At 45.9% G+C, this 26,781-nt stretch overlaps 2 protein-coding genes across 17 annotated transcripts in view; both read left to right on the top strand.

The window, feature by feature from the left end:
• NEU2 (neuraminidase 2) overlaps positions 1 to 4,457 on the top strand; it is a 40,108-nt gene extending 35,651 nt beyond the window's left edge. For all 14 annotated transcript variants that reach the window (XM_069024943.1, XM_069024944.1, XM_069024945.1 and 11 more), the window contains 2 exons: positions 1,446 to 1,650; positions 3,366 to 4,457. In XM_069024943.1, coding sequence (XP_068881044.1) covers positions 1,446 to 1,650; positions 3,366 to 4,304 — 1,144 coding nt within the window. In that variant the 3' untranslated portion in view covers positions 4,305 to 4,457. The remainder of the gene's footprint in view (positions 1 to 1,445; positions 1,651 to 3,365) is intronic.
• A 1,641-nt stretch (positions 4,458 to 6,098) lies between these two features.
• INPP5D (inositol polyphosphate-5-phosphatase D) overlaps positions 6,099 to 26,781 on the top strand; it is a 57,817-nt gene continuing 37,134 nt past the window's right edge. For 2 of the 3 annotated variants that reach the window (XM_069024405.1, XM_069024403.1), the window contains exons 1-3: positions 6,883 to 7,105; positions 8,628 to 8,859; positions 13,680 to 13,743. In XM_069024405.1, the coding sequence (XP_068880506.1) occupies positions 8,726 to 8,859; positions 13,680 to 13,743 (198 nt within the window). In that variant the 5' untranslated portion in view covers positions 6,883 to 7,105; positions 8,628 to 8,725. Of the gene's footprint in view, positions 6,263 to 6,882; positions 7,106 to 8,627; positions 8,860 to 13,679; positions 13,744 to 26,781 lie in introns of those variants that run through there. The other variant, XM_069024404.1, reaches the window with a different exon arrangement.

Raw genomic sequence — 26,781 nt, 5'->3', positions numbered from 1 at the left:
GCTAGCTAGCCTTGTGCTTCAGACTTGTCTGGAGGATAAACTTGATTTATCTGTGTTGTCCCAAGTCAGAAATAAACACTGTAAAAAAAAAATTATTGACCAAGTCTATGTTAGTTAGGATGGCTAGTAAAATCTTCTTAAAGATGGAAGAGTGCAAACTATTCTCCAGGTAGGTGCATGCACTCTGAAGCTGCCTCCATACCTGGTCCTGAATTATCAAGGCAGCCTTCAAGAGCATCAGGAGCTGGTCCATGTCTAGTAGCCGCTGTAGTGCTTTCCAAGATTTAGGTAAATAGGAGAATCCTCAACGAAGAGTGCAGCAAGTACTGCCTCAGCGAGGTAGGAGGCATTTGCATTTCTTACTCATACTGTATTGTCATCTTCTTCCTGCCATCCTACCCACTCAGTGCGTCAGAGATCTAAGGCTTGATTTTTTAATATTTATTTTTCTTTTTTTCTTCCCCGCCTTCTCTGCTGAGCAAGGGATATCCAAGCCTTCAGTTTCTGGTGTATCATGTGAGAATTTTTTTTTCCTTTTATATTTTTCTTTTTTTTTTCTTTCTTATTTTTTTCCCCCATCTGCTGAGACATAATTCCCTCAATCTACTGGTTTTATTACTGGGTGAGTTGGGTCACTGGAGAGGCTTGGTGCAAGAGGACAGAGGGCCAAGTAGATCTGAGGAGAGGAAGAGAGGCTGTGTGGGGCATAGCACAGACCAGTTACACAGAGGCAGCTTCCCTAAATTCTCCTTCGTGTTTGCTTTCTTTCATAACATTGCTTTTAAATCATTGTAAAGAAGACAAGGTTTCTGCCTGGTCAGAAGTTCCACCCAAAGTGATGTGACACCATTCAGGCTGTTCTTTGATCTTATGAAAGCAGGGGTGTTCTTTTCCTTTTCTTACTCATGCTCAGTGCTTACCATCCTCAAACTGGGGCACAGCTGGGGCCAGGGATTGCCCCAGTGTGTCATTTATATGGGATTTTAAACTCATATTTGGGAAAGCAGAAGTTCTGTGCCAGGTTTTGGATATAACATCAACAGAGATGGTAATGGTCTTCTGAGGGAAAGTACTACAATGTCTTATTATCAACAGTCTTCTGAATTACAGAGTAAACCAAACAAAAACCCAGCCTGTACATTTAATTAAAAAGACAAAACAAAGCATAGCTTTTTCATTAACTGGATTTGGGGTACTTACCTTGCAACACTCCAGTCAGACCAACCAGGCTGTTCCTGGGGTAAGTTTAGCCTGAGTTCCAGCTACTATGCTATGCATAGGTTCTCTTTGAAAAAGCAGAAGGAAAAGACAAAGCTGAAAGTAGCAGAAAGTATGTTTCAATGGAGGACAGATCCCACTGAGCAGGGAGAGCAAAAAGCAGTGGAATCTGCCCCCTCACACTTTGCTGGGTCAAAATGCAGTGTGCTTTGTCCTCTTCCCTTTAGCACAATGGCTGCATTCCCTGTCTTGGAGCAAGAAACGTTATTCCGGAACAGTACCTGGAGCTATCGAATCCCAGCCCTGCTCTACCTGCCGCGGTTCAGCATGATCCTGGCCTTTGCTGAGGAACGAGAGGACCTGGTGGATGAACATGCCAAGCTGATAGCCATGCGCAGAGGCGTGTACGACCCAGCCACGCAGCACGTTCAGGTACCAGTGCAGGCAGGAAGCAGCAGGCACTGCCCCCTGTTCTGCCCACCTGCCCCAAATGAGTTGAATGTATTTGCCCTCTTGCTGTAGGGACAAGACAGCTTCTCCTCCCCAGGTACAGGAGACAAATCTGCCTATAAATAATGCATGTCTTGTTATGACTGCTGGGATTCAACCCTATGGGCAGCTTTTGGGGGACTAAAGTGGAGTAGATATTCTAGGGGTGGCTTTGACCCCTCATTGCGGAGCTGGGGATGCAGATACAGAGATGGGACAAAAGTCCTGTTGTAGCAGGAAAAATGCAGCAGAGAGGCAGAAATGCCTCAAGGAAAAGGAAGAAATGCCACAAGGATGGGGAGGAGTAAATTAGCGATCAGTGACTATTCTTTTTTTTTTTTTAATTTATCATCTTAGGACTAATTTCTAGTTTAAAAAACAATTGAGAATAGCTAGTCTCCTCATGCAAAAAAAGTGTCTGGTTTGTTGGTGCCAGTGAATTGGCTACCTTATTAACCTACCAGTTATTATTAACAGTTATGCTGCCGGGTGGCTGGGGGTGGTGGAAACTCTAGTTATAATATATTTTTGCATATGCAAAGTCATTAGTGTCTTGGGGGAAAAAAAAGTAATTATATTTTTCTATTCCAAACCTTCATTGGTTGTCTTAGATTATAGGCTCTTAAGAGCTGGAGTCTGTCTAGCAGAAGTAGCCTCTGAGCCCACCTGCAGTGTCATACCATTCAAGTAACATCTCGTGTAACTCCCTGGAATTGTTAGTGGGGGTCAGTTGGTCATAAACTTAGTAATTTGTGTTCACATGCTAGAGTTTCTTAAAATGGAAATATTAAATATTCAATAAAAGTTAATATTAGTTGGATAGGAAAAGATAAGATACGAACAAAAAGGCTAATCAGCAAATCAGGGTAGAAAAGCTAATTAATAGAATCTTACTGGAAACTACTGCTTTGCTTACCAAGCCAGTAACACTATGTAGTCATAGTTTTCTAATTGCAATGTTAATGTTAGAAACATGATTGTGTTATGTGCTATTCATTTGAAGAAAACAGGGCTTGGTGGGTAGTTATACCAGGTCTGTGACCTATTTTCTGAGTCAGACAGCTCAGGGTCCAAATCTCCACACCAGAGCCATGCAATCAGCCCTAGCAAGGTGCCTCAGTGTAGGCTGGGTTGCCCATTCACATACTGATCGAAGTGAAAGAATAGGAGCCTGAATGAAAAGGAGTTTGTTATCATCCAGGATGTTTGAAAAGGCCTCGGGTTTCTCTGTGACCTCCTAAAAAACATTGACACAGCACAGTGTCTGTTCTAGCACACTGACTACTGGGCATGTCTGTGTGCCATATATATATTTGTGAGGATTTCTGAAAATTCAGCTGCTGTAGCTTTTTAAAGGGTGTCATCAGCCACCAGCTGCATCGAGATACGGAGCTATCAGTTCCTCAGGGAGTAGTAATTGAAAAGGACATAACCCACCTGCCTGGTGAAATGTACATGCTTTCTGTCATCTAAATAATTTTCACTTGCCTTTGGCAATGCCAGATTATTGTCTTCCCATTTCTTGCTCTATCCATTATTCTGTTTCTGTTCTTCCCATGCTCTTCTGTAGCTTTTATCCAGGCATCCTTGCACTATAACGTGGGTCTCTTTGTAACAGTGTGTTCCATTCTTGTCTCCCTTCCCACGGGCCCTGGCAGTGGAATAGGATGGAGACCCTTGTCAGTGCACAGCTGGAAGGCCACCGATCTATGAACCCCTGCCCGGTATATGATGAGGTCTCGGGGAAACTCATCTTGTTCTTCATAGCTGTCCCAGGAAAGATCTCTGAGCAGCATCAGCTGAGGACAAAGATCAACCTGGTGCGTCTCTGCTATGTCACTAGCATGGACCAAGGACGCACCTGGAGCACTGCCCACGATGTCACCGACAGAACCATCAGGAACGAGTACAAAAACTGGGCCACATTTGCGGTGGGGCCGGGTCATGGATTGCAATTGCTCAATGAGGCCCGGAGCCTTGTGATTCCTGCTTATGCCTATCGTATCTTGGACCCCAAGCAACACCCCACCCCTCATGCCTTCTGCTTCATCAGCTCTGACCATGGGACAACGTGGGAGATGGGGAACTTCGTGGGGGAGGAGAGCGCGGTGGAGTGCCAGGTAGCAGAGCTGCACACCTGTGGCAGAAAGGTCCTTTACTGCAATGCAAGGAGCAGCAGGGGAGCCAGGATCCAGGCTGTCAGCTACAACCACGGGCTGGACTTCGAAGGAGGCCAGCGGGTTGAAATGCTAATAGAACCTCCCTCTGGATGCCATGGAAGTGTTACTGCTTTTCCACCTCCCCCGGATGCCAAATGTCAGGATAGTTGGTTACTCTATGCTCATCCTACAGACCCAAGGGGTCGAAAAGATTTAGGAATTTACCTCAACAAAAGCCCTTTAAATCCAGCACACTGGACAAAACCCAGCATACTCTTCAAGGGCCTGTGTGCTTATTCAGATCTGCAGTACATGGGTGTTGGGCCCGACGGCTCACCTTTGTTCTCCTGCCTCTTTGAATATGGGACCCACAGACAATGTGAAGAGATGATTTTTGTCATCTTCACCTTGAAGCAAGCCTTTCCCTCAGAACACTGAGTCTCAAGCCTTTCCATCAGTATCACTCTGAAAAACATCTTTGCTGATGCTTTTCACTGTCATTTCTCATCCTTCAGCAAAAGAGTTTTTGTACTCCTGCTGCACACATAGTTTGGTGTTGGCTTGTCTGTAGATTGTGAAGTCTATTAAATATACCACAACTTATTGTTTTCTATTGCCTGTTCTCCCTTTTTGCCTTTCCCTTTGGCTGCCTTTTTACACATCACGTGTCCAAAACAAGTGTGAGCTCTGTATAGGGCTTCTCACCTTGCGGTCTCTGATGGACTTCCTCAGGGACACGTGTGCTGACAGTGCAGGGACTGCAAGGGAACAGATGGCAGCAGGGTTATGCGGAGTGGTATTTAGTAAGTTGTGGAGAAAGTTCTAGAGAGGGCACTGGGATTACTACCCTATATCTGCTGTCATCTCCTTCAGGAAACTGCTTTGGCTCTGGTAAGGAGCATTGCTTCTTGCAACCAGTGTAGGAATGCGGGCACCTCTAATTTCCAGTGCTTTCTGTCTCCTTATTTCAGCAAGGCTGTGTGATGCATTACTCTTGGGATATTCATTGCCCGCTTCTTCAGTGCATTTGGGGCTGCCTTGCTGAGTTCCCAGGCACCCCAGGGGCTTCTGTCTAACTTAACCTTCTCCTTACTTCATGTGCTGTGTTTCCTTGCTTACTTGCCCTTTTGCTTACAGGCATTGAGAAGCTGCAGTTTCCCATGTGTAAGGAAACCACAGCCTTGTGTGCTCTGCCTGCTCCCTCTCCCTGGGCAGTGACAGTAGGAGTCATTGAGGACACCAGGACCCTTCGATGTTGGGGGACAGAGCAAGTGGCAAAAATGGCATTTTGCCTATATGGGGACTGCAGGATCAGGACAGGTCTGCAGAGGGAGCTCCCAATTTAGTCAGGAGGAGAGGTGCTTGCTGGTCTTTCTAACACAAGTGCCAATGATCCACATAGCAACTCTCTTACCATTGACTACCCCATGTCTTGTTATTACAGAGTATTATTGGCATATGAGGCACTATGTCAAACAAATAACATTGCCCCATTTCCAACAAAAAAGCACCAATGTGAGAGGAAGGAGACCTGACCAAGGCCAAAGCGGCATAAAACACTCAAGCTGGAAGGCTTTCCAACGTAGACAGATTTTCAGAAGATTTCTGAAGGAAACAGCTCTAGTTTTGGTGAGAGAGACTCTATTCTACTACTGTACAGTGTGATTTGAAAGGAGCCATTATACAGTGACTAGACAAGGGACTGACCAGAAACTAAGGGCTGCCAGGGGAGACCCATCAGAGCAGATGGAGCTAGGGAAGTGTTACCCATGCCTCCAGACAAAATTCTGCATGTGAACCAGTCTGTGCTTGTTTCCTGTGTGCTGTATCCTGCGTGTGTGCACATGTTCAATGACTGCAAGGAAAATATATTTGTTTGCCCTCTTGGTGAAGAAAACCACCTGATTTCCAGAGGTCTCTCAGAACACGTCCCTTTTGGTGAACACTGGCAAATCCCATAGGATCCTTTGCAGTGTCACTGCTCAGGTCTGCGAGTCTCTGCTTGCACAGTGCTCCTGCCCTTGCCTTTTACTACTGACAGCTTTCACGGGTGGTGGGAAAAGAGGCCCTGACTTTCCTCACTATCCAGATTTGTTTCAGGACACCTGGATGCTGCAGATACCAAGGGAGTGAAGGGATCTCATGACCTTCACAGACACACCTGTAGCTTGTGAAGCCTTTCCCAAGCAGCAGGGCAGTAACATGCTGGGCTGGAGTAGCAGAGTGGCTCCAGTAGCCAGTACTTTGTAGGTATTACTCACATGCTCTTTAGATGTAGGCCAGAGTCTAAATAACCTTTGTGGCCAACAGCCTGTCACTGATGCCTAATGAGGGAATGGTATATTTAGACTTCAGCAAAGCTAACTGCTGCCCTATAGACTTAACTTCCTCATCAGGTACTATGGAATACTTTAGTTTCATGACATGGAAAGGCATACTTAAGTTTTTATCTGGCCACGCCTAGCAGTTCCCATGCTGATGCTGATTCCCAGGCTGAATATAGGTGGGGGGTTTGGGTGACCACTGTACATCTTGAATGATGCCACAGACAGTATTTATTTACTGGTCTGGAGAGGCTTGTGGCTGGACACCCATCTGGTACAATACTACCTGGACATCTATAGAAAAACCAGTTTAGATAAAGTGTCTATTGTAGTGCCCTGGAGATATTATTCCAAGCTAACAAGCCATTAGGGATCACAGAGCTGTTTATATTAGGGGATTTGGATTCACCTTTTGAACAGCTGCAGCTGAACTGTGCTTTCTTTTAGGACCAAGAAATACTCACAGGAACCAGCCTGCACATTCAATTGCCACAGTCATCACTTATATTTGGATCCCTTCCCCTTGTTTTTGTCTCAAAGTCAAGGAGTAGTGTGTGCCTGGACAAGGGATTTGAAGGAAATAGCAGAAACTTGTTAAAAACCTGTGTTGGGGGGGGGGGGGGGTGATAGGAGCTAAGTATGCAGCTAATTAGTCTCAGATGTCTTATGAGAGCTTGTACCTCTTACCTGGTGTTAGTTTGCAGAAGATCAGGCGAAGCTCTCCAAACAGTTTCATTCTAACAAAACTCATTTTGTGAGCAGCTCTGTCCACTCTGCATCCAGATACATGTCTGTTGCATGGAGAGCACTGGGAGGTCAAGCAGTGGTTGACATTCAGAGCTGTTCTGCTTCCTGCTGCAGCTGTGTCCCAGAGAAGCTACTGGAGGTACCAGAAATCCCAAGGAGTTGGTGCAGGTGAGGTTAGCAGTGCACTGTGACCTGGCAGGGCTGTCAGAGCAGCTGCACAGTGCCTTTGCCATATGCAGATTCTCATTTTTGTGGGGAGAACAGAGTTTTTAACCACTCTGTAGCTTATAGCTACTGTCCACTGGCAGAGCCACTTCATGGCATTCAGTGTCTGACTCCATTTAGGCGCCTGAATCCATAGGAGTTTGCTAAAGGCCTGTGTGGATGTTGGTGGAGCTGAAGGCCAGGTTCAGCTGAGCTAATTTTGGTGTGCAGACAGCACTTGCTCTGCATGGACAGGAAGCCCTGCACAGTGCAGTTCTGCTCGTCTAGCAGGGCCCTGTTCTGGCCACACAGCTTCGGGCTGCTGCTGCCCACAGTTTCATCTCAGTGCAGAGGTTAAGCTGGACTCTGCAGACCAAGCCTCTGCATAACTGAAAACAGCAAGAAGGGATGGATACTGGGTTGTGCTGGTTCACTCTCCCTCTCCACACCCACACATTCTAGCCTCCCCCTGTGCAGTGACAATCTGTTCTCTCCTGCCTTGCTGTCCATGTGGTGTACAGCATAGCACTTCATGCATGGTCCAGGTACTGTGGTTCCAGTGCTTCTCCTGGCTCTGGGAACCATAGGGCTAGCAGGGTTTGCACCTTTCCTCTGCCTCTGGACTTTGAGTCGCAGCTCAGCTGCTGCTTTCAGGTATAGCTCAAATGTGGATGTGCAGAGGGCAGAGTGGTTGGAGGTACAGGATAGGCAACCAAATTTGCCATGCAGGCAGTGGCCCTGTAGGAATGTCCTGGCATTGCCGACAACATGTCTTGGAGATGCAGCACTAAGTATGCCACACAGCATAGCTGAGGGACAGATGTACAGACAAAGAAAAGGGAAGTGAAAGCTCCGGTTCTTCCCTCTCTGACGCAGATTGCCAGACACGGCTTTGCTCTATCCCACCTTTGGGGATTTAGAGTAGGAAAGATCTTTGAATCCATCTCACAGCAGCTGAGAGGGAGCTTTGGTCACAAATCCCCAGTGCGAATCAGCCTTTCAGTCTGCTTCTGTGGATGGAGACATGCAGTAGTAATTTTATTTTTTGAGTTCTTTGAAGTCCCCTCCTCACACCTAGCTAGATATGAGGACTAGTCAAGGCAGGAATGGGGCAGTCGGTGCTATGTATCCTAATGCATGGTGTGTTTCTGATCAGAGGTTTATTTACTCCCCATGGAGACCTGTAGTGGGTAAGGCAGACAGGAAAAAGATGAGAACTCAAAGGATCTGGCAGGAGATCGTAAATAGGATGGGAGGCCACCAAAGCCTGGGGGACTGAATCTGTGAGGGAGCAGAAGAGATCACCAGCTGGGACACAAAGCGGGAGGGAAAGGCAGGGAACATGGGCTTGCTAGTCACTTCAGCTGCAGCATGAAGAGGGAGAATGGGGGCTGCAGGGATATGTCACACTCACTCTCTGAGCTGTTTGAGTTGAGGAAGTTGTCCGTGGCTGAGTTTCCTTTCCCTCTCTGTGCTATTGAAACAGGAAGCTGGTGAGCTGAAGCTGGCTGATCGTTATACACAGACACACAGGCGGCTCTGGCAGCTCCTGTGCTGGCATTCAGGTTTCCTCCAGCTCCAGCAATGGATCAGTGCTGGTACCACGGCAACATCACTCGTTCCAGAGCTGAAGACCTGCTCTCCAAAGTAGGCAAGGATGGCAGCTTCCTTGTGAGGGCCAGTGAGTCAATTGCCTCGGCATATGCGCTCTGCGTGCTGTAAGTACAGCGTTCACCGCGCCCTCAGCCCACACTACTGTCCCTGCTGGGCAGGGGTCACCCCCTGCCCCCTCCCCAGCACAGAGGCAAACAGGTGCTGTACTCACCGGGAACGTGCAGCCCTCATCAGAGCATGGCTGGTTTCACCTGACTGGGCCATGGGGTGGGGAAGGGTTAGGGGCCAGGCCGAATAAACCCATAGCTATGTACTGCTTTACTGCTCATGCTGCTCTTGCCCCTGATTCAAAAGGAGAGATGGTCAAAGGCACTGCTGCTGTGCTCTGAAAGAAAGTAACTTGAACTTCTGGAGTGTCTTAACAACTTGGGTCAAGTATTTCTCTTTAGTGACCCCAGTCCCAAGCCTGGTACCTCCCAGGCACTTTTCTTGCTCTGGGTCAGTGTATGTTTGAGCTCCCTGCTTGTACTGTGTTGCATTCAGCAAAAGGCTTTAAACAGTTCCTGGAGCTGTGCACAGTATACCCAGCACAGCAGTGATTCCACCTGCATCATTAATGTGGCTCATGGTGTAAACGTTTCATGTGGGAAGTAGGGAGAGAAGTGCTGGCAGCCCTGATCCCCCCATTCTGGGTTAGGTCAGGGACCAGAGAGCAAGGCCTCCTGCCCTGGGTTTGAGAGGGGCAGGTATTATTCCTGGAGGCAGGAGAGCAGGGGTGAGAGGAGACTGAAGTCACTAGGTAAAATCTGAGACATTTGACCTTGCATTACCGAGAGATCAGACAGTTGCTCCTTGCTTAGGAGTGATCAAGAGAGCCTTTGTGGGACCCTGTCAGATCCTCTTTGCTGTCATTGTGCAGCAGATCAATGAAACTCATTTCATCTTTACCCCACATTACATTACAAGCAGGTTTCTCATTTTCTGAAAGTATATTTCTTGTAGTGGTGAAGGTGGTGCTGCTGTTTATAACTCTGTGCTATCTGCTTTTCTCTGAGGTCAGATTCTGGTGACAGCGCTGTAACTGCCCCGGGGGCGTAGATGTTGGCCTGCCAGAGAGTGGTGGCTGGGGAGTGGGTGTGTTCACAACGTGCAGAGAGCCTCGGTGCCTGCCTGTTAAGGTGCTTGTAACAACACAGGGACGAGTTTTGTCTCTCTGGAGGGAGCAGAGAAAGAAGGACAGCGGCATATGAATAGCCAATACTAGCAGGAGGGAGGAGAGACAATCCTGTAACATGGGCTGAGGGCCAGAGTGGTCAGTCAGGGAACAATTTACTAGAACAGACTGTTGCTTCCATTGAGTGATTTTAGTATTACCCTATTGGTTTGACTTGTAACCAGTATGTACACAAAATATTTTCACTGAGTGATGGTGGGGATTATAGAAAGGGAAGGTGCTGCAAAAATGCCTACTAACATGCATTTGCATAAATTTTTCCATTGTAAATGTTTATGCAGCCAGCTTTGAAAGCCTTTTGTGACTTGGGAGACATGGGATGAGGAAATAGAAACAATATCATGACCATGAGTTTCTGAACCGCGAGCCAAAGATTATGTTCTTAAATCCATTCTGAGGCAGCTAATATGAATGGCTTGATTAAAGAATTGGGGAGCACCCAGCCTTGCCAGCCAAGAGCAGCTGGATCAGAGGTGCGAAGGGCTGGCATTAATTACAGTCTGGGAAACGTCTCACAGACTGCTGTCAAACAATCCAACAAGCTTTCAACTTATGCTGGTTTGCAGTTAGTTTGTGGAGAAGTGGTGAATAAGTCTTTCCCTCTGAATGTCATCTCCACAAAATGGGCACCTTTGCTGAAGCTAAAAACTTCCTCAGATGTATCAGTTTCAGCTGTGCTATTGACTGGAAGGTGTTTGAAGTTTGGGCTCTTCAGTTACTTCTGTTTTAAAAATAGGAGATGATGAATGGGAGAGTGGGGAATTGAAAGGCTGACTGCAAATTGTTTCCACAAAAGAGAATTATGTTGAAAAAGAGAAAGTGTCAACTATGTATAGTTATGGAAAACAAAAAACATGAAATTTGCTCTGAAAAAGAAATGTCATATTCTACAAAGCTCTAATATTTATTGGGCAGATCAATCAAGATCCAGAAAAAGTATTTATTATTCTAATATCATAGAATGAAATAATGATTTCATTGAAAAGCTGCTTTAGAAAAACAGGGTTTGTATAAATATAGACAAGTAGGGGAGGTGTATTTGCAGGGCCTTTTAAGAGTACCTTGACTCCTTTTCTGAAACTTAGAGCAGCAGCCTTTAGACAGTGAAAGGCTGGGGAATGCTCCTCCCCCTGCACTGCTGTCCCCTGCTCTGGTCACATTGCCCCATAAAAGGCAAGAAACAAAACCCTTTTCCTCCTCCTTTCTCTGTGCCTAAATCATTTGATCTGTGAGTTTACTGACAAGAAATGGACTCTTTTGCGCACCTGGAGGGGAATGCCCGAATCCTGAAATCCAAAAGAGCCTGCTTAGTGTTCTCTGCACCTGAACTGGTACCATTCCTCCAGGGGATCTTCTGTTGGCAGTTCATCCATGAATGGCTTCAGGACTAACATCACTTCTAGAGGTGACACTCAAGGACCAGCTGCAGCTTTGGGACCCCTCTAAGAGGACCCTGCCTGTGAGATGCCCTTTCCAACACCATGCCTCTCTCATGGTGCACTTGGCACCAGGCCTAGCACAGCAGCCCTGTTTAGTGCTCCAGACACTCCCAAATGCACATCATCACCTGTGCATAAAAACATACAGCAGGAGAGGAAAGAGAAAATGCCAACCTTGTCACACTGTTTCCTCCTCTGGTTGGTTGAGAGGACAGGGAGATGACAAGTACTTGGAGACTTATTTAAACTGAGGCTGATGTTTTATTTACCCTCCACACGGACAGCCTGAACAATGGTTGAGCAATTCTGAACTCAACCCAGCTTTTAGGGGGGACCTGGAATGCGGCAGTAACTGGGACTGCATAACTGGACAGTCAGGATGCTGAGGAGAGAAAATTTAAGGGTGAAAAATGGAGTAAGAGTCGCGGTCTTCTCCATCCACACACACTAAATTAGGGGACTGGCAAGGAGGATTCCTGGTTTTGATCCTAGGAAGTGCTTCTCCCTTCTCCTGTCTCACCCAGCTGCCCTTCTTTCATTGTTCTTATACTGATCTTACTTGTCCTCAGCTTAAACCTCTTCACAAGCATTACTACAGCAGCCTTGTAAGGTCTTTGTGATGGAGCACTTTCTGTGAAGGCCACATGAGGGTCCTCTTGTGAGCAAGGGCAATTGAGCTGCTTCATTTATCAGTTTCACAATCTCCACATACACAAATTGTCTCTCATCAGCTGCATGAGCAATTCTGCTTAGCCCTGTTTGCATATCAGCAGGAGGAAATGGTGTAAGAGAGCTGCACTGACGCATAAATACAAACCCCATACCCTTCCTTGGGGCATATTCTCACCTGGCACCGATTGCCTGGGGTTGGTGAAATTAGCAGTGCTGTAGCTGCCCTAGAGTTGGGGATCATGTCTGTGACTTCCAGCTCTGTACCAGATGTGAGTGAATAGATGCCTGTGAAACGAGCTCTGGAAACAGCTTGAATTCTTCTGTGTCCTTTGCATTAATGCTATCAAAAGACACACGTTCATGTGGATACACGACCAAATCCTCCAGGCACCCTGGAAAGACTCAGCTATGATCTACGAGGAATTTATTTTCATTTCCAATGTCTCTTTGTGACTCCTCGTGTAAGGCTGCCTGAAATCCTGGCAGTCTCCTCTCTCCTGCATGGAGTGATTCTGAAAGGCGTATGATGAATAGACTCACATCAGAACTCTAAGAGAGATTAGGATGTTTATTGATTTGCCTGATCTCCCCAGCTGGGAGGCTGACCTCAGCCCACATTTTGTGACAATTCCACAGGTACTGCAGTGTTTCTGTTACAATAAAGGAAGTATGGATTCTGTTCTTCCTTTTGAGAAGGAAGGGGTTGAACCAGCACCTTTTGCTGGCTCAAAGCGATATTGTATCTTTTAAGTGCTTTGCAGATGACTTAAAAGATTTTATCAATCTGTTGTTGTGAGAAAGGTAAAAATATATTTTGTAGTCAATACTTCTTGGGTGAGCTGCACAAAGCTCAGCAGCTGCTGAGGAAGGTCAAGCTTACAGCACTGTTCAGGCTTCCCTTGGGCTCCCGTGCATTGATGTGACCCTTCACTGGGCACAAGACTCCTCCATCCCCCCTTAAATAAGAATCTAATTGAATTTAGCTGGGACAAAATACATGTTGTGGGTGCTCTACAGATGCACATGTACAGTGTGCATCCACACCAGGATGGTGAGATGGGTTTTCATTTTAGGATTTGTAGATAAAAATGTGCCTGGCAATCAGCTGTTGTACTGTGATTTAGCTGAAATATATGATTTGCTTTTTCCAATACAAGTCAATGCACTGGCCCTTCAGTTTACTCATTTATTGCTGATTTTGGCCCTTTGCCTTTTGGATTTCTGCTTTTTCATTCCTTCCTGAGACGCCCGCTCTACTGACAGCTAGAGCTACTTGGTGTTTTCTCTCTTTCCGGCCAGAAGAAGAGTGGAATAACTCCCTCTGAGCTAATGCTGGTATCACTTTCTGCAGTGACATCTGCAAGCAGATGTTCCTGTTTCAGTGACCAGGAACACTTCAGGTTTGTGTTAGTCCACAGACTCCAGGGAAAGAAAGAAAGAAAGAAATGTTTAAAACCCTTGTGCATGAAGCAATCTATGTGTCTCAGGATTTTCCAACGTCTTTTCTCATGGGGAGGGATGCCATAGTGAGATTCCTTTCTGGACATGGTCTAACCACATCACCCGTGGTCTGTTCCAGGTACCGGAATTGCGTTTATACCTACCGAATTCTGCCCGATAAAGAAAATAAGCTGATTGTCCAGGTAAGCCATCTCTGTACTATTTGGTCCCACAAAAATGTACTTGAGAACTGCTGGTTTTCAAAGTAATTCTAACACCAACAGAAAAAGGATATAAGGAATTAAGCTGTCAGGCCAGCACAGTGCTGGTCTCTAGTCCACTGCTGTGGAGATTTCAGTGTCCGGTCCGGTCCATAGCTGTGGCCATCGGCACACTCCTTAACACACACGCCTTCAATTCAGTGGCACAGCCAGGTTTTATGTAACTGAGAAGCTCAGCACATGGAATTACTTTTCCTTTGAAGTCAACTTCTTATCAATACATCATGGATCTCTTAAATCCAAAACTGCAGCACAGTTGCCTACACCCAGAGAATGTAAATTGAGTTCTCATCTCAAGATTGAGGGCAGGAGTTTCAGATGTTCTGTTTATTCCTATTTTTATTTAGGAGCCTAAATGGGCCACTTCCCCTTCCTGTGCCACCCTCTCAGCCCACTTTTTTCTAAAATATAAATCATGAAACTTGGGGTTGGGAGGCAGGCATGGTCTCCTACAGCCCCAGGAACTGGGCATGTGTTTACTGGGCAACAGTGGGGTCTGCAGCCAACTCATGCTCTTGGCACAGTCAGTGCTGCATGGGCATTCCCTGCTAAATGGAATGGAAATGCCCATGCCACCCAGTCTGCCTTGCTATTCAGAGTGGGTCTACAATCATTCCTTCCCATTTCAGATGACAACTAGCTTCCTGCACTAGAAATCAGATTTCTACCAACTTCATGAGCAGCTTACATGTCTCCCATGCACCATGTTATTTGTGTATTTCCTCATGTTCTTTGGAGTTATCAGTGTTTCTTTGAGATCTGCACTAAGAGGCAGCATATCTGAAACAAGAGTCCTGAGTTAGTGAGAACAGCTAAGTGCTGGCAGCTTGCTTTCAGCTGGGGGTGTTGGTAAGAATGGTGGATTGTGTGTCCTGGGTGCACACATCCAGCTTGGCTCCTTCAAGATCCTCTTTTGGGTAGCTCGGGCTCTTTTCAAGAGCCCCACTCAGGTGCAGCTCTGCACAGACACAGCTGTATTTCCACCAAGGCTAATTCCAAGCTCTTGGTGCTGTACTCCAGAGGACTGTGTGCCCAGAGCCAGCCACCATGGCCCTGTTGGCCTTGGCAGCTGGATTGCCCAGAGCCATTGAGTCCTCTGCCTCACTTGCACTTCTGTTTCTGAGGAGGAACTGGCAGCAGGAGTCTATGCTGGACTTGCCTGGGTCTGTAGTGTTACTATGGCATGTCACCAGAGTTCATCCCTCTTCCTGGAGCACTGGGTGACACTGTGCAGAGGAACCTGTGCAGGCTCAGCCGGGTGCAAGCCTGGGACTAGCACCCAGCTGGAACCAATAACTTGCTGTTCCACCTGGCTCCACACACTGTGCTGCAGGCTCTTTGTAGTGATACTTGATATCCCCCCATCTTCTGATATATCCCAACCATTCTGTCCTAAAGAGTGTGTTTTGGTGCATTATGCTGGTGTGATGATGTGGTGGTGGTAAGAGCTCAGAAGGTGATATGGTGTTTATCATTTTTGACAGTACCCAGATCAGCTGCAGAGATCAGGGTCTCACTGTGCCAGAGAGCTCACAGATGAAGCCCCACAGGCAGGGAGAGTGCTGGGGGATACCTGAGGCCCAGGCAATGGGCACAACTATCTATGTCCCACACCAGCTCTGTGGCAGGGCTGGCATGGGACCCTGGCACTGCTAATGGTGTCCTTGCTCTTTGCACTGGCAGCAGTATGATGAAGGGAACTTGTGGAACCCTAATTCTGAATAACTTTGGGGTATTAGTTTGACAGCTGCTTTGTCTTTTGGAAAAAAAGCACAGAAATGATCCTATGTTGGGTTTTCCCCTGTGAGAGAGGAAGAAAGGCAGGCCAGAGGGTATCTGCAAAGGCAGCCAAACAGCCCCACACTTTGTCCCTCCATGCCCTGGCCTGTCCCCTTGTCATCTCTCAGCTGCCTCGCTGGCAGATCGTGTGAGCAGCCTGTTCTAGCAGGACACAGATGCTATGAGTGACAGGAGAGTTTGAAACCTGAGCAGAGAGCAATGTGCCTGTGTCCACCAACTCTCCAGAGAGTGCTGGGCCACAGGCTGCTTCCAGCACCTGCCAGTGAAGGTCTGTGCAGAGAGTTCTATGTGTTACAGCCAGGGAAGATGCAAGTTGCACTTCCCAGTTTGTACTGGATCCGTGATTGTTTCTGCTGTGACAAAGGGCCTGTTTTCATGTACAACTCTTGTCTGCAGATCAGAGCACTGCAGCCACAAGAAATCTGTGTTTGGTGTAAAAATGGGCAGCGCTCAGGCTGGATCAAGGTTTATGAACAAGCAATTTTTAAGGTTTGCTTGGGCCCCATGTTGTGATTGCGAGGGATTTCTCTTGTTCCTGTGTCATGGAATGCAGAGGGGCTGTGGTGGAATACCTTTGTGAGCTGGGTTGCCAGGAGCTGTAGGTTGAATATCAGGAGGAGGCTAAATAAAGTGTGTTGTTAACTCATGTTTTGAAGACACAACACCTCCCGCTTTGTGCTGCCTTATTCCAGTTCTGTGGGAGAGGCAGAAGAAGGGGGCTGGCTTCTTCTGGCAAGAGAAAGATGCAGTGAGAGTTGTAATTCAGGCTCAGAGGAAAAACAGTCCTGTGTGCTTGGCTGCTGCTCTTGGTATAGTGTTCCAGCTGGGCCAGACTTTTTTTTGGTTGCTTGTCTATTGATTTTTGGATAAAACAAAAACTACTTCATGTGTATTAAAAGATCAGATTTTTGAAAATATTTCTTCTTTGCAAGGATGTAAAAGCTGTTGAATAGGATGGAATGCTGACATTTTTTTAAAAATCCCATTAAAAAAGGAAAGGGCCTACTAATCCTATGGAACTAGATCAGGTGATAAATTAATACAGCAATCAGAAGATGCTTCTCATTTCTGGATTTATAAAAATGATATAGGAAAGATTCAATACTCAATCCTGAGATTAGCTTGTATTAGTTTCAATATGAGCCCTGATTGTCAATGTGACCTTTTTTTTTTACCTGCACAGTGCTTCTTCCTGAAAAAAGGGCTGTCTTCCTGCCCAGATCTGGGCTGTTGTCTGTCAAGAATTTTTCTTGATGACAGCAGGTTCAGAAGATCTGTCATATCACAGCTACATACACAGCACATGTGATATGACAGCTCTCCCTCTGCCACTCTATGGAGTTTTTTCACCCTTAAAGCTGCAAGTTGCATCACTTTTTTTGTTAAGTCTTGGAGAGTACATTTCATTTTTCTCTTTTTAATTAGAGCCTGGTCCCACCCTAGTGGAATGATAGTGTCATTATTTTTGCATGGTTATATTAACTGTTCAAGAACAGGTGGCAGAAAGGGAGGTACACATTGTTGCATGCAAAGGTGCCCTTTTGCATTCAGGCTGAAGAAAAAAATATTTGCATATGTCCTTCCAGCGTTTTGTGGCATGGCTTGTGATCTGCCATTGGGATTCGACATCTGCAGCAGCTCTGCAGCAGTTAGCATGGTTGGGAATCTCTCTTGCCTGCCATATCTGGAATTCATCTGGTGTCCTCCCATACTGAGCTGTAGAGGTCACTGTCACAGGCTGTTTTCTTTAAACACAAATAGAATTTTTGCCTTTCTTTTCTGATGAATTTACTCCTTTCATTACTTGAGACTTCAGAATATATGTGAAGAAAACATGGCTTGGATGCATTCTGCTGATGAAAACATATTTAAGGAAGGAGGGTAGGGGTAATGAAAACCCCTCGAAACACAGGCTCTGTAACAGCAAGTAGAGATCTTTAGGCTGAGAACAATTAGTCATCAAGATATCTCTGCCAGTCTGCAGACTCTTGCTGTAGTAAGAGAGAACAGGAAGAGAGAAAAAAACACAGTTACACAGAGATCCAGCAGCAGGGGCAAGAGGCTGGAAATAACTGCCCCTGAGTGAGCTCAGCTGCTGCCTGCCTGTGGGCAAGTCACATCTGGGGTGCTTCACTTCCTTCTCTATGAGAACAAATATGATTTTCCCTTGCTCCAGCGGGGAGACATAATTAATGTGTAGTTACTGAGTGTTTGGGGATTAGCTGAATGTAATCATGTTTGTGCAAAGAGGGGTGAAGCAGCAAAGGAGTCCTTGGACATCACAGGATCAAACTAAACACCGGAGGCAAACTAAAGACACTAAAATTGTCTTTTTTAACTAGGCATCTATGGTCAGTTCTTGCCATCCAGATTCACAGAAGATACAACTTTCCTGTGCTGTCACTGAAAGCATCTCATTTTTTCAACTGGCTGGTTGAATGGTCAGTATGACTCTCATTACTGGCCACTCTGCATTCCTTATGACCTTAACATCCCCTCAACAAATGGGGAACTTGGCCCAGTTGAGGATTGGGTTACCGAAAATAATTTTAAACATCTGTCCCTGGCTGACCTTAGCAGGATCAGAGGATCTGTGTGATACATCAGTATTCATCCCCCCTCATTTTGGACATGCACTCAAAGATGTCACATAGTCAAAGCTGAGTTATATCTGCAGTCAGCAGGAAAGAAATCAGTTTCTCATCTGGGTGGGCTAATCTGTCCTTGGCAGGTCCTGTCTCTGTTGCCTAAAGATAACCCCCTTAAACTGCCAAATTTGGCAGGCTGCAGTCAGGTGAGGATATTCCCAATACAACTGACTCTTATTCCATGTGACAAGGCTCTGAGGTCAAGGGCTGCTGTTGAAAACCTGTGATACTGCCCTTGCCTAATGCTTTACCCTCTATTGCCTTTATATACTTCACCTTCAAAGGGTCACTGCCAAGAGTATAACCTGCCTCATGAGTGAGGATGCTTGAAAGAGGTGCTGAGAAGGAACAAGACACTGGCCTTGGCGGGTCAGTGAATATGGATCGGAACAGGGTAGTGTGGACTTTGATGTCTCTTGATTTCCGGTGCATCTCAAACAGGAATTCACATCTCATGTTAGCTGCTGATGCAGTGAAATCAATAATTTCTCAGGGGCAGCTAGATTGTATCTTCCGCTCTGCTTGTAGTCTGCCAGATAACACTTCACAGGTAATTTGTAGGATCAAGCACTGGTCTTGTGCCACTGTGTGTGAAAGCTGGGGGAGATGCACAAACAGGGCTGGCACCAAAGATGTCCTTTGTAAAAGCCACTGAGAGAGTGAACCTAGTAGTTACAGGAGCAGCTTTGGCTTGTGGGTAAAGGTGGAGTCTCCTTAAGAAACTGGGACACCTGCAAAGCAGCCTTTTGGTAGTTGGTGCAACCTCACCTTGAGCCCTGTGGGCAGTTTCAGGTACCACAATATAAAAAAGACAGGAAACTATTGGAGAGTGCCCAGAGGAGGCCATGAAGATGGTGAAGGGTCTGGAGGGGCCATATGAGGTGTGGCTGAGGGCACTTGGTTTGTTTGGCTGGAGCAGAGGAGACTGCAGGGAGACTCATTGCCGTTACGACTTCCTTGTGAGGGGAAGAGCGGGGGCAGGTACTGATCTCTTCACTCTGGTGACCAGTGGCAGGGCCTGAGGGAATGGCTGGAGCTGTGTTAGGGGAGGGTTGGGTTGGATATCAGGCAGAGGTTCTTCCCCCAGAGGGTGGTGGGGCACTGAACAGGCTCCCCAGGGAATGGTCACGGCTCCAAGGCTGCCAGAGCTCCAGGAGTGTTTGGACAATGCTGCCAGGCACAGGGTGGGGTGTCTGTGCAGGGCCAGGAGTTGGACTTGATGATCCTGTGAGTCCCTTCCAGCACAGCATATTCCATGGTTCTCTGGTTCTGTAATCGTGTGCTGTCGCCTGTGCTGTGTGGCAGAGTCTGGCCTCAGCCTGAGGAAGACGCAGCCTCACGGTGCTTTCCTGTGGGCGTGACCTGGTGCTTGACCAGGTTTGGTTTTTTTCTTGTGTTACCCTCAAGTCTGCTCTTCCATTCATGCTGCCAGCTGAGCTCTTGCTTCAGGTCAGGTCCTGTCTTGAAATGTTGTGGGCTGCTAAGGATAGAGGCTCCAGCCACCCACAGTGCCTTAAATGCTACTTAAATCTTTTGTCTGCCCCAGAGGAGAGGGCAGAAATAGAGCTTGCCTGGAGCAGAAGTAGGAACCACTTTATATTTCTGAGCAAAATGGTTTTTTTTTTTTTTTAATCGCTTTCATGTGAAATGTTTCATTTTTATTTTCAACTTTTCAGAAGTGATCAGTGTTACTAGGATGTTGAAGAAAAGCGTTGTTTTGGATGGAAAAACTGGATCACCCTTTTGAAAAAGTCCAGATAAGCAATTTTGAACTTGTCACCTGTCTTCATTTGAAAAACAGGTGTCTGCCAAAGAAGGCAGGAACCTCCCTTGGAATGGAAAATTTGACCCCTTTCCCTCCAAATTATTATAACTTCAGAATTAAGGGGCTTTCAGGCAAAGATATGGGAAAAGGAGTAACAGTTCTTTATGAATATATATATATATATATAAAAGAAGCCAAACCACCAGCCCCAGCAGCCCCAATGCCCAGCAGCAGAGCCCAGGGCCGCCGCTCCCGGCCGCAGGCCCTTTCCCCTCGCTGCAGTTCCGCTCGCGGCCGCCAGGGGCGCTGGGGGCTCCCGGCCCGGCGGGGCGGGTGCGGTGCTTCCCCGCCTGCAGGGGGCGCTGTGCCGCGAGCTCGGCCGCCTCTCCCCTCACAGGGTAATGGCGGCTCGGCCAGCGGGAGAGATGGAAAAGGGGCTTCTTTACCAACCCCCGGGGCAGCCCGACCCGGTGCCCCTCCGGATGGCGAAACGGGCCGCAGCAGGAACCTTGGAGTGGTGGCTGGAATGGCAGAGATGAGCAGGCCCCCAGGGACAGTGAATTGAAGTGTAGCACTCAGCCCCAAGCAGTGGCAGAGGCAGAAGCAGCGGGAGGTCCTGGCAGGCGCTGGGTGTCGGGCTAAAGTGTAGCAAAAAACCCGAAGCAGCAGCAGAAAACAGCCGGGGCTGTGCAGCGGCAGCTGACTCCCCAAAGCAGCTGGGAGATGCTCCCTCAGAGTGGGGAGGTGTTTTCCCCTGAGGCACCTGAGTAGATGGTGAGGGTCCTTCCCAGTGAGATCGGGTGTTGCAAAGGTCCCAGTTCAACAGCCGCTCTTAGGAGCAGAGGCTCACCCACCGTAAGGAAGAAGCAGTAAAGGATGGAATTCCATGGTGGCAGCAAATTCTCCCCACAGCAACAGCAGCACCATCTGCCCTCTGGTCCCGAGACCAAGAGAGATCGAGGAGCTGGACTCAACCCCTCACCCCCAGCCAAAATCTCACAGTATCTCTGCACTTCCAAAGAGAAAGCCCCTGAGCTAAGAGACTGCAGCCAGCTGCACTCTTCATCCTCCTCCTTGGCTACATCTTTTATCTCTCTTAAGTATCATCATTATCATCTCTTAGGCAACAAATGGGGGAAAATTCCCTGAGAGAAAGAAAAAAAATAAAAGGAAAAATCCTAACCTCCAACATCACCTTTTTTTTTTATAGGGGGAACGGGTGTTGAACAAAGACTGTGCCTTCTATAGCACATGCTCCAAGCTCCTTCATTTTTTTAATAACTTTTTTTTTTGCTTTGAGTAAAACTGTTTGGCCAACTCCAGAGTTTTTTGGATTACCTTGTGAGAATGGATCACGAAAAGCTGCCTTCTTCTCATGCTGTATAAAAGACTGTATTACAGTAAGGAAAACATTAGTGTTTTTAAACTTACAGCCTGTGTTTTTCTTTCCTCTTCCCCTCCCTGGGCTGTCCTAGCTACCCAGCTCTTTGACAGAAGGCAGCGGTGTGTGTGCATCTTCCTGCTCCCCGCTCCATGGGGAAACATGGGAAATGTTCATTTTGCAGTTGTAGTGCCAAATCATCATTCCTGTGTGCATGAGCACTCCTTGCATTTGTGCTGAAATCCACTATTTTTAAAAACTTCTTACATTTATACTTACTACCTGTTGCAAAGGGAGGGCCTGACCCTTTTTTCTTGTGGGTTTTGCTGACTTCGGTGAAAATGACAGATACCCTGGCAGCACTGTTTTACAGTGAGTGATCACATAGCTTTTTTTTTTTCTGGTAATTTTCTCCTAGTCTGACATGGGGCTTTGTGCAACAGGAAACAAATGGTGCTATGTGAGCAGTTAGAAAGCAGGCCAGCAGCTGTGACTCACTGTGCCAACTGACACTAAATGCAGATCACCAGTGTGCTCTGCGGCTCCCAGCAGATAGGAGAAGCCCTGAATACTGTATAGCGTTTTCTGCTGAAACCCTCACTCCCCAGTGCACTTCTTGAAACACATTTTTTTGGAATCATCTTGATTTATACACTGTATACAGGTTGACTAAATATGCCAGAACAAACAAAATTCTGTCTACTGGGGTAAGCAAGATGTACAAGGCGAGGGCCGCCTGTCACGTCACTGTTGGCAGGATTGTGCCTGCCCCTGAGCAGGATTTATTCTGGCTTGTGTTTATGAGTCCTGCAGGGTGGAGCTGGGGCAGAGGCCCCATCCGGTGTGCAAACCCACTCTGGAGCACAGGCTGCTGTCCTGCCAGCAGCACCTGGTAAGAGCTATGAGTTCAGATCAGTTCCTGCATTCCTGGTGTCACTGCTGCTGTCACCAACACCAGAGACACTGTCTGCCTGTGCCATATGCAGTACCAAGTTCATTGTCAGCCCTGTGCAGAGAGATGAAAGTTTTTGTTGTTCTCTTTGTTGCTGCACTGTAATCTCAGTGTGCTGTACTGCTCTGGCACATGTGGCCACAAAAAAGTTTTCTGTAAAAGGACTTCGTGATTTGCTGTGGATTTTGCTATCTGTATCTGATCAAGACCTTTCTACTGGGAAATTGCTCTGAAGCTAATTTCATTGGGTGATAAAGCAAAGTAAAACACTTCATGTGAGGCTCAGCCATCCACCACTTACAGCTTCTGTCACAGCTCTGCAAGGGATTTGTACCTGCTCAACTATGATGGCACAACCTCATGAGCTCCAGGGAAGACAGGACGGGCACAGCTCTGCCCAAAATGCCACTTGCAGGTTGCACAGAGGCTGTCTCAAGAAAAGATAATGATGAGAATGGAACAGATTTCACCTGAGTTTGTTCTTACCGCAGAAAACTCACTGTGCTCGTGGGACTCTGTTGGCACTGCAAGGCTGAGAGATAATCAGGGTGCTCACTTTTCTTGGATAGAAAGAAGGGACAAGTGAACAACCAGACAATACTTATAAGCAATATATTGAAACATGGTTAGAGCAGCACATTTCTAGTATGTTCAAAACCATAATTTAATTATATTACGCTTCATTTTATTACCAAGAATTTTAGATATTCAAATTTGAATATTTCTCAATATAATTTGATGTTGATTTAAATCAGTTTGTAAAGCACTTTACATGTAGGACTGAAAATAATTTACAATCAGGGCTTAGCAAAATCCATATATTTCATGCTTCTACAAAATATCCAAATCTGTTTATACAAGGAAAATGTTTTTTCCACTCTTGCATCTGACGTAGGAATGAACTTAATGCACTACACAGGTTTTGGAAAGCTGAAAGAAGCAGCATTTAATAAGAGAACTAGGTATTTCCTGAAACATGCACATTCCTGCTAATGAATCTCTCAGTATACAAAATTCTTCATACAAACAAACCATGTCCAGCTTTTGTGTGGTTTGAACCCTTCCAGAATGTTTCCAGTTTCCTGAAATATATATTTTAAAATATTCAGAGAATATGGTTTAAATAAAGTTAAAGTGATATTATTTTGTTTTTCAAGATTCAAAATATGTAATCAGGTTTTTGGAAGCTAATGCATGCCATGACATGAAATCCCTTTTCCTTTTATCTGGATGTGCTATCAGATAAAATCTCCCTCCAAAGAGTGAAATGCAAATGAATGTCATCAATTTCTTTTGCTGTTTGCCCTCCAGTAAGTGTGTTATGTCATAAAGCCTTCATCACACTCAAACAATTGAAAATTGCAAATAGCAAATCCTCACTGAAGGTACAAAGCAGCTTCCAGGAGCTGCAAAATTTTTCCAGATTGAGAAGATAAGGATTAGGACTGTTATACAGTAAGTAGTTTAACAAGTACTGTTTCAGAAGAGTAATTGTTTCACCTGTTATCCTTTGGAAAGGCTTTGACCACCCAAAATCACATACCCAGCAGCTCTTTCCCACTCCAGCAGATCTTCCCGCCCCCCTCCCCCCCGCGATCAGCTACAAGAGCTCAGGGTACAAACAATCGAATTACAAACATGTATAACCCTGAGATAAACCCCTGGGACACACCCACCTCAATGTCTCCTGGACTAGCAAAAGGAAAATTTCCCTGAAATTTTGAAACTCTTGTGGCAGATGACAAAAAACAATTGAAAACTTACGTAACCAACATTATCAACAAGAAAATACTCTCATTTTGCAGTCATTTGGTGGATATTAGCTTTAATGTTATCAGTCACATATTGTTCAATCCATTTGATTGTCTTATCCTTTATATATTTTGTATTACCAAAGACTTCTGATGAAGCTTCATAACTCAATTTCAGGTAGTCAGGGAGACAATAGATTATTTCCCTCTCAGCTGTGTGGTAATGAAATGCTGTGTTCTATTGCTTCTGTGATTTGAGGGATGATGGGTCACAGAGGAAAGTGCTCATTTACAGGCAAGTCTTGAGTTGTTTTCTCAAAGAAAGAAAAGTTATTTTATTGTTGGTGCTGTATGAGGCTTTTTGTCCTGATCATTTAAAATAGGAATGAGTCTTGGAAAACACTGATTTGTTTACAATGAGTCTTATAGCAAATGTCGTCGTCACTAAAAAATTGTTTCCACACTTGTTAATGACAGGGCAATACCCTTTCTTCTTCAGAGATCTACCTTGATTTGCTGATAAGGTGAGTCATTGCAGGCTGCATCCCTCTCCACGAAGACATGGAACTCATCCAGCACATCACAAGTGACACTTAGGCTCCAGTTAGATCTCGTTCCCTCAGTCTGCGCTGCACCTGTGGAGAATGGGACCAGTAAATCCTACATGGGCTTTAGCTTATTGCTGACATAAATGTAAAATATAAAGATACAATCACCTTTGAATATCAACTGGAAGTATTGTCCTGGTTGCACTTGTTTTAGGTAAACAAGGTCTGCTTCACCAATACTCTTCAAATTTACCTTTTGGTGGTTGAAGTTATTACAGCCTTTAAATGAAATTTAGCATCCTTGACTTTTCAGATTGCTTTATAAACACATGCAAGGCTTGATTTCAAATGACAAATGGTTTAGGGAAATGAAACAGACTTTAGCAAAGATAGCTCAGATTCAGTTGTTTCAGTCCCTCTGAAAGAATGAAGTCACAATGCAGCTTTTGGTTGTTCCCAGACCTTTGCCCCGCTGTTCTGACATCTTATGTCTTCAGTTTGTGCTTCTGTTGGAGTTTTCAGTCTTGGTTCTCCTCTGAAAGTCTAAACTGGTTGTGGTCTGTTCCATCCCAGGGTTCTGAAGCTGTCCCTCTGCAGTATTTTAAAAGCCAACACACAGCACAGCTGGGTTCAGCAAACCTCATGGGCAAAGGATGGTGAAGCTTGCTGTGGGCTGGGGTTGCTTTCTGTTAGCAGACTAGTGAGCCTGCGTAAAAATTTCCAGGTAACTCTGCATTAAGCCTTATTCTCCAAAACTTGACAGGGCTGTAGTGACCTGTGCTGTTTAACAGCCTTAGTATCAAGTGTTCCTTGTGATCGGACATGGCAGGAGCCACAGGCAGGCACTGGTCGCTCACAGAGGCACTGGGTAGCCTATTGTCGTTGTACATTCCTGTGCATGCAAACCCACAAACCCTGAGTCCAATTTTAGGGGGGAAAATATAACAAAAAATGTGTAACATCCGCTATTTTTATTCCAGAAGTGCAGTTCAGGGGAGAACATAAAAGGAGAGTGTTTGAAGGGTATTTTTTTCTGGTTTTAGTTTTGTGGTTAGTTTTGCTAAATGCTCCTTCAGGCTGCGTTCTGTATCTGTCTGGTCAGCAGCTGTGGCTCAGGGCTTCCAAATGATTGAGTGAGGGTTTGCAGTAACTGAATGAAATAAGGGACAGCCTCTTGAAAGAAAGGACAAGTGGTCACCCTTAGTGTCACAAAAATAGAAATCAGTTGCTGTAGCTAAAGCCTGAGAAATTTTGCAGACTGAAGACGGGAAATTGTAACACTAAGGTGCCGACCCTTACTGTGCATTGCTCAGGGGTTTGAATTATGCAAACCTAGAAATTGATGCAGTTCAATGTGGTGCATGCAACTGCTTCCCATGCATGTTCTGCCTGCATTGCTTTGCTTCAGCAGCATATCTTCAATAAATACTACCTCTTCAATCTTGGATTTTCTCTTTCCCACTGGATAGTTTATGTAATGTATGCATAATTAGTGCTTGGTGATGGTTGAAACTGGGATACATTCAGCTGAGAGGACAGTAGGGAAAGCTGACAGCTGATTATGGATCCTCCACTGTCTGCTGCACAGGTTGGAGAAGAGCCCCAGGAACTTAGTGTAAGACTGATGTGGGCTGAGGGATCTTGCCCAGCTGTGCAGGCAGAGCCATTGTGGGCATGTCTTCACCTGTTTCAGGGGAAACTCTTTCTCCTAGGACTTCAGACATCACACATGGTTGCCTGGGTATGTATTGATCGCCTTCTACAGAGAGAAAAGCTGAAGGGAGCTTGGGAATTTCCACAAGAAGCTAGTAACCTGCAATAGTTCTCCCAGCCCAGCTACTGTCAGCAGAGAACACTGACAGAATCACAACGATGACCTCCACTAAGTGCCTTCAGAAACAATGACTGTGGTACATTTGCTGCCTTGGGTGCCTTGATAGCTCTTGGAGGCTCATGTTTTCAAGCTTGTCTTGGTAAGCACTAGAGCTAGATACTTTATGAAGAAATGAAAATGGAAATTTTCATTTGACTTCAAGTGTTGAAGCTCTTCAGTGGAAAACCAAAAAGCACAAGGCTTGTGATAAAATTACAAAAGTTCTTAGAAGTAGTGTACTC

This window comes from Aphelocoma coerulescens, chromosome 9 (genome assembly GCF_041296385.1).
Source record: "Aphelocoma coerulescens isolate FSJ_1873_10779 chromosome 9, UR_Acoe_1.0, whole genome shotgun sequence".
In the NCBI taxonomy this organism is placed as follows: domain Eukaryota; kingdom Metazoa; phylum Chordata; class Aves; order Passeriformes; family Corvidae; genus Aphelocoma; species Aphelocoma coerulescens.
This window is presented reverse-complemented; position numbering and strand designations above follow the sequence as displayed.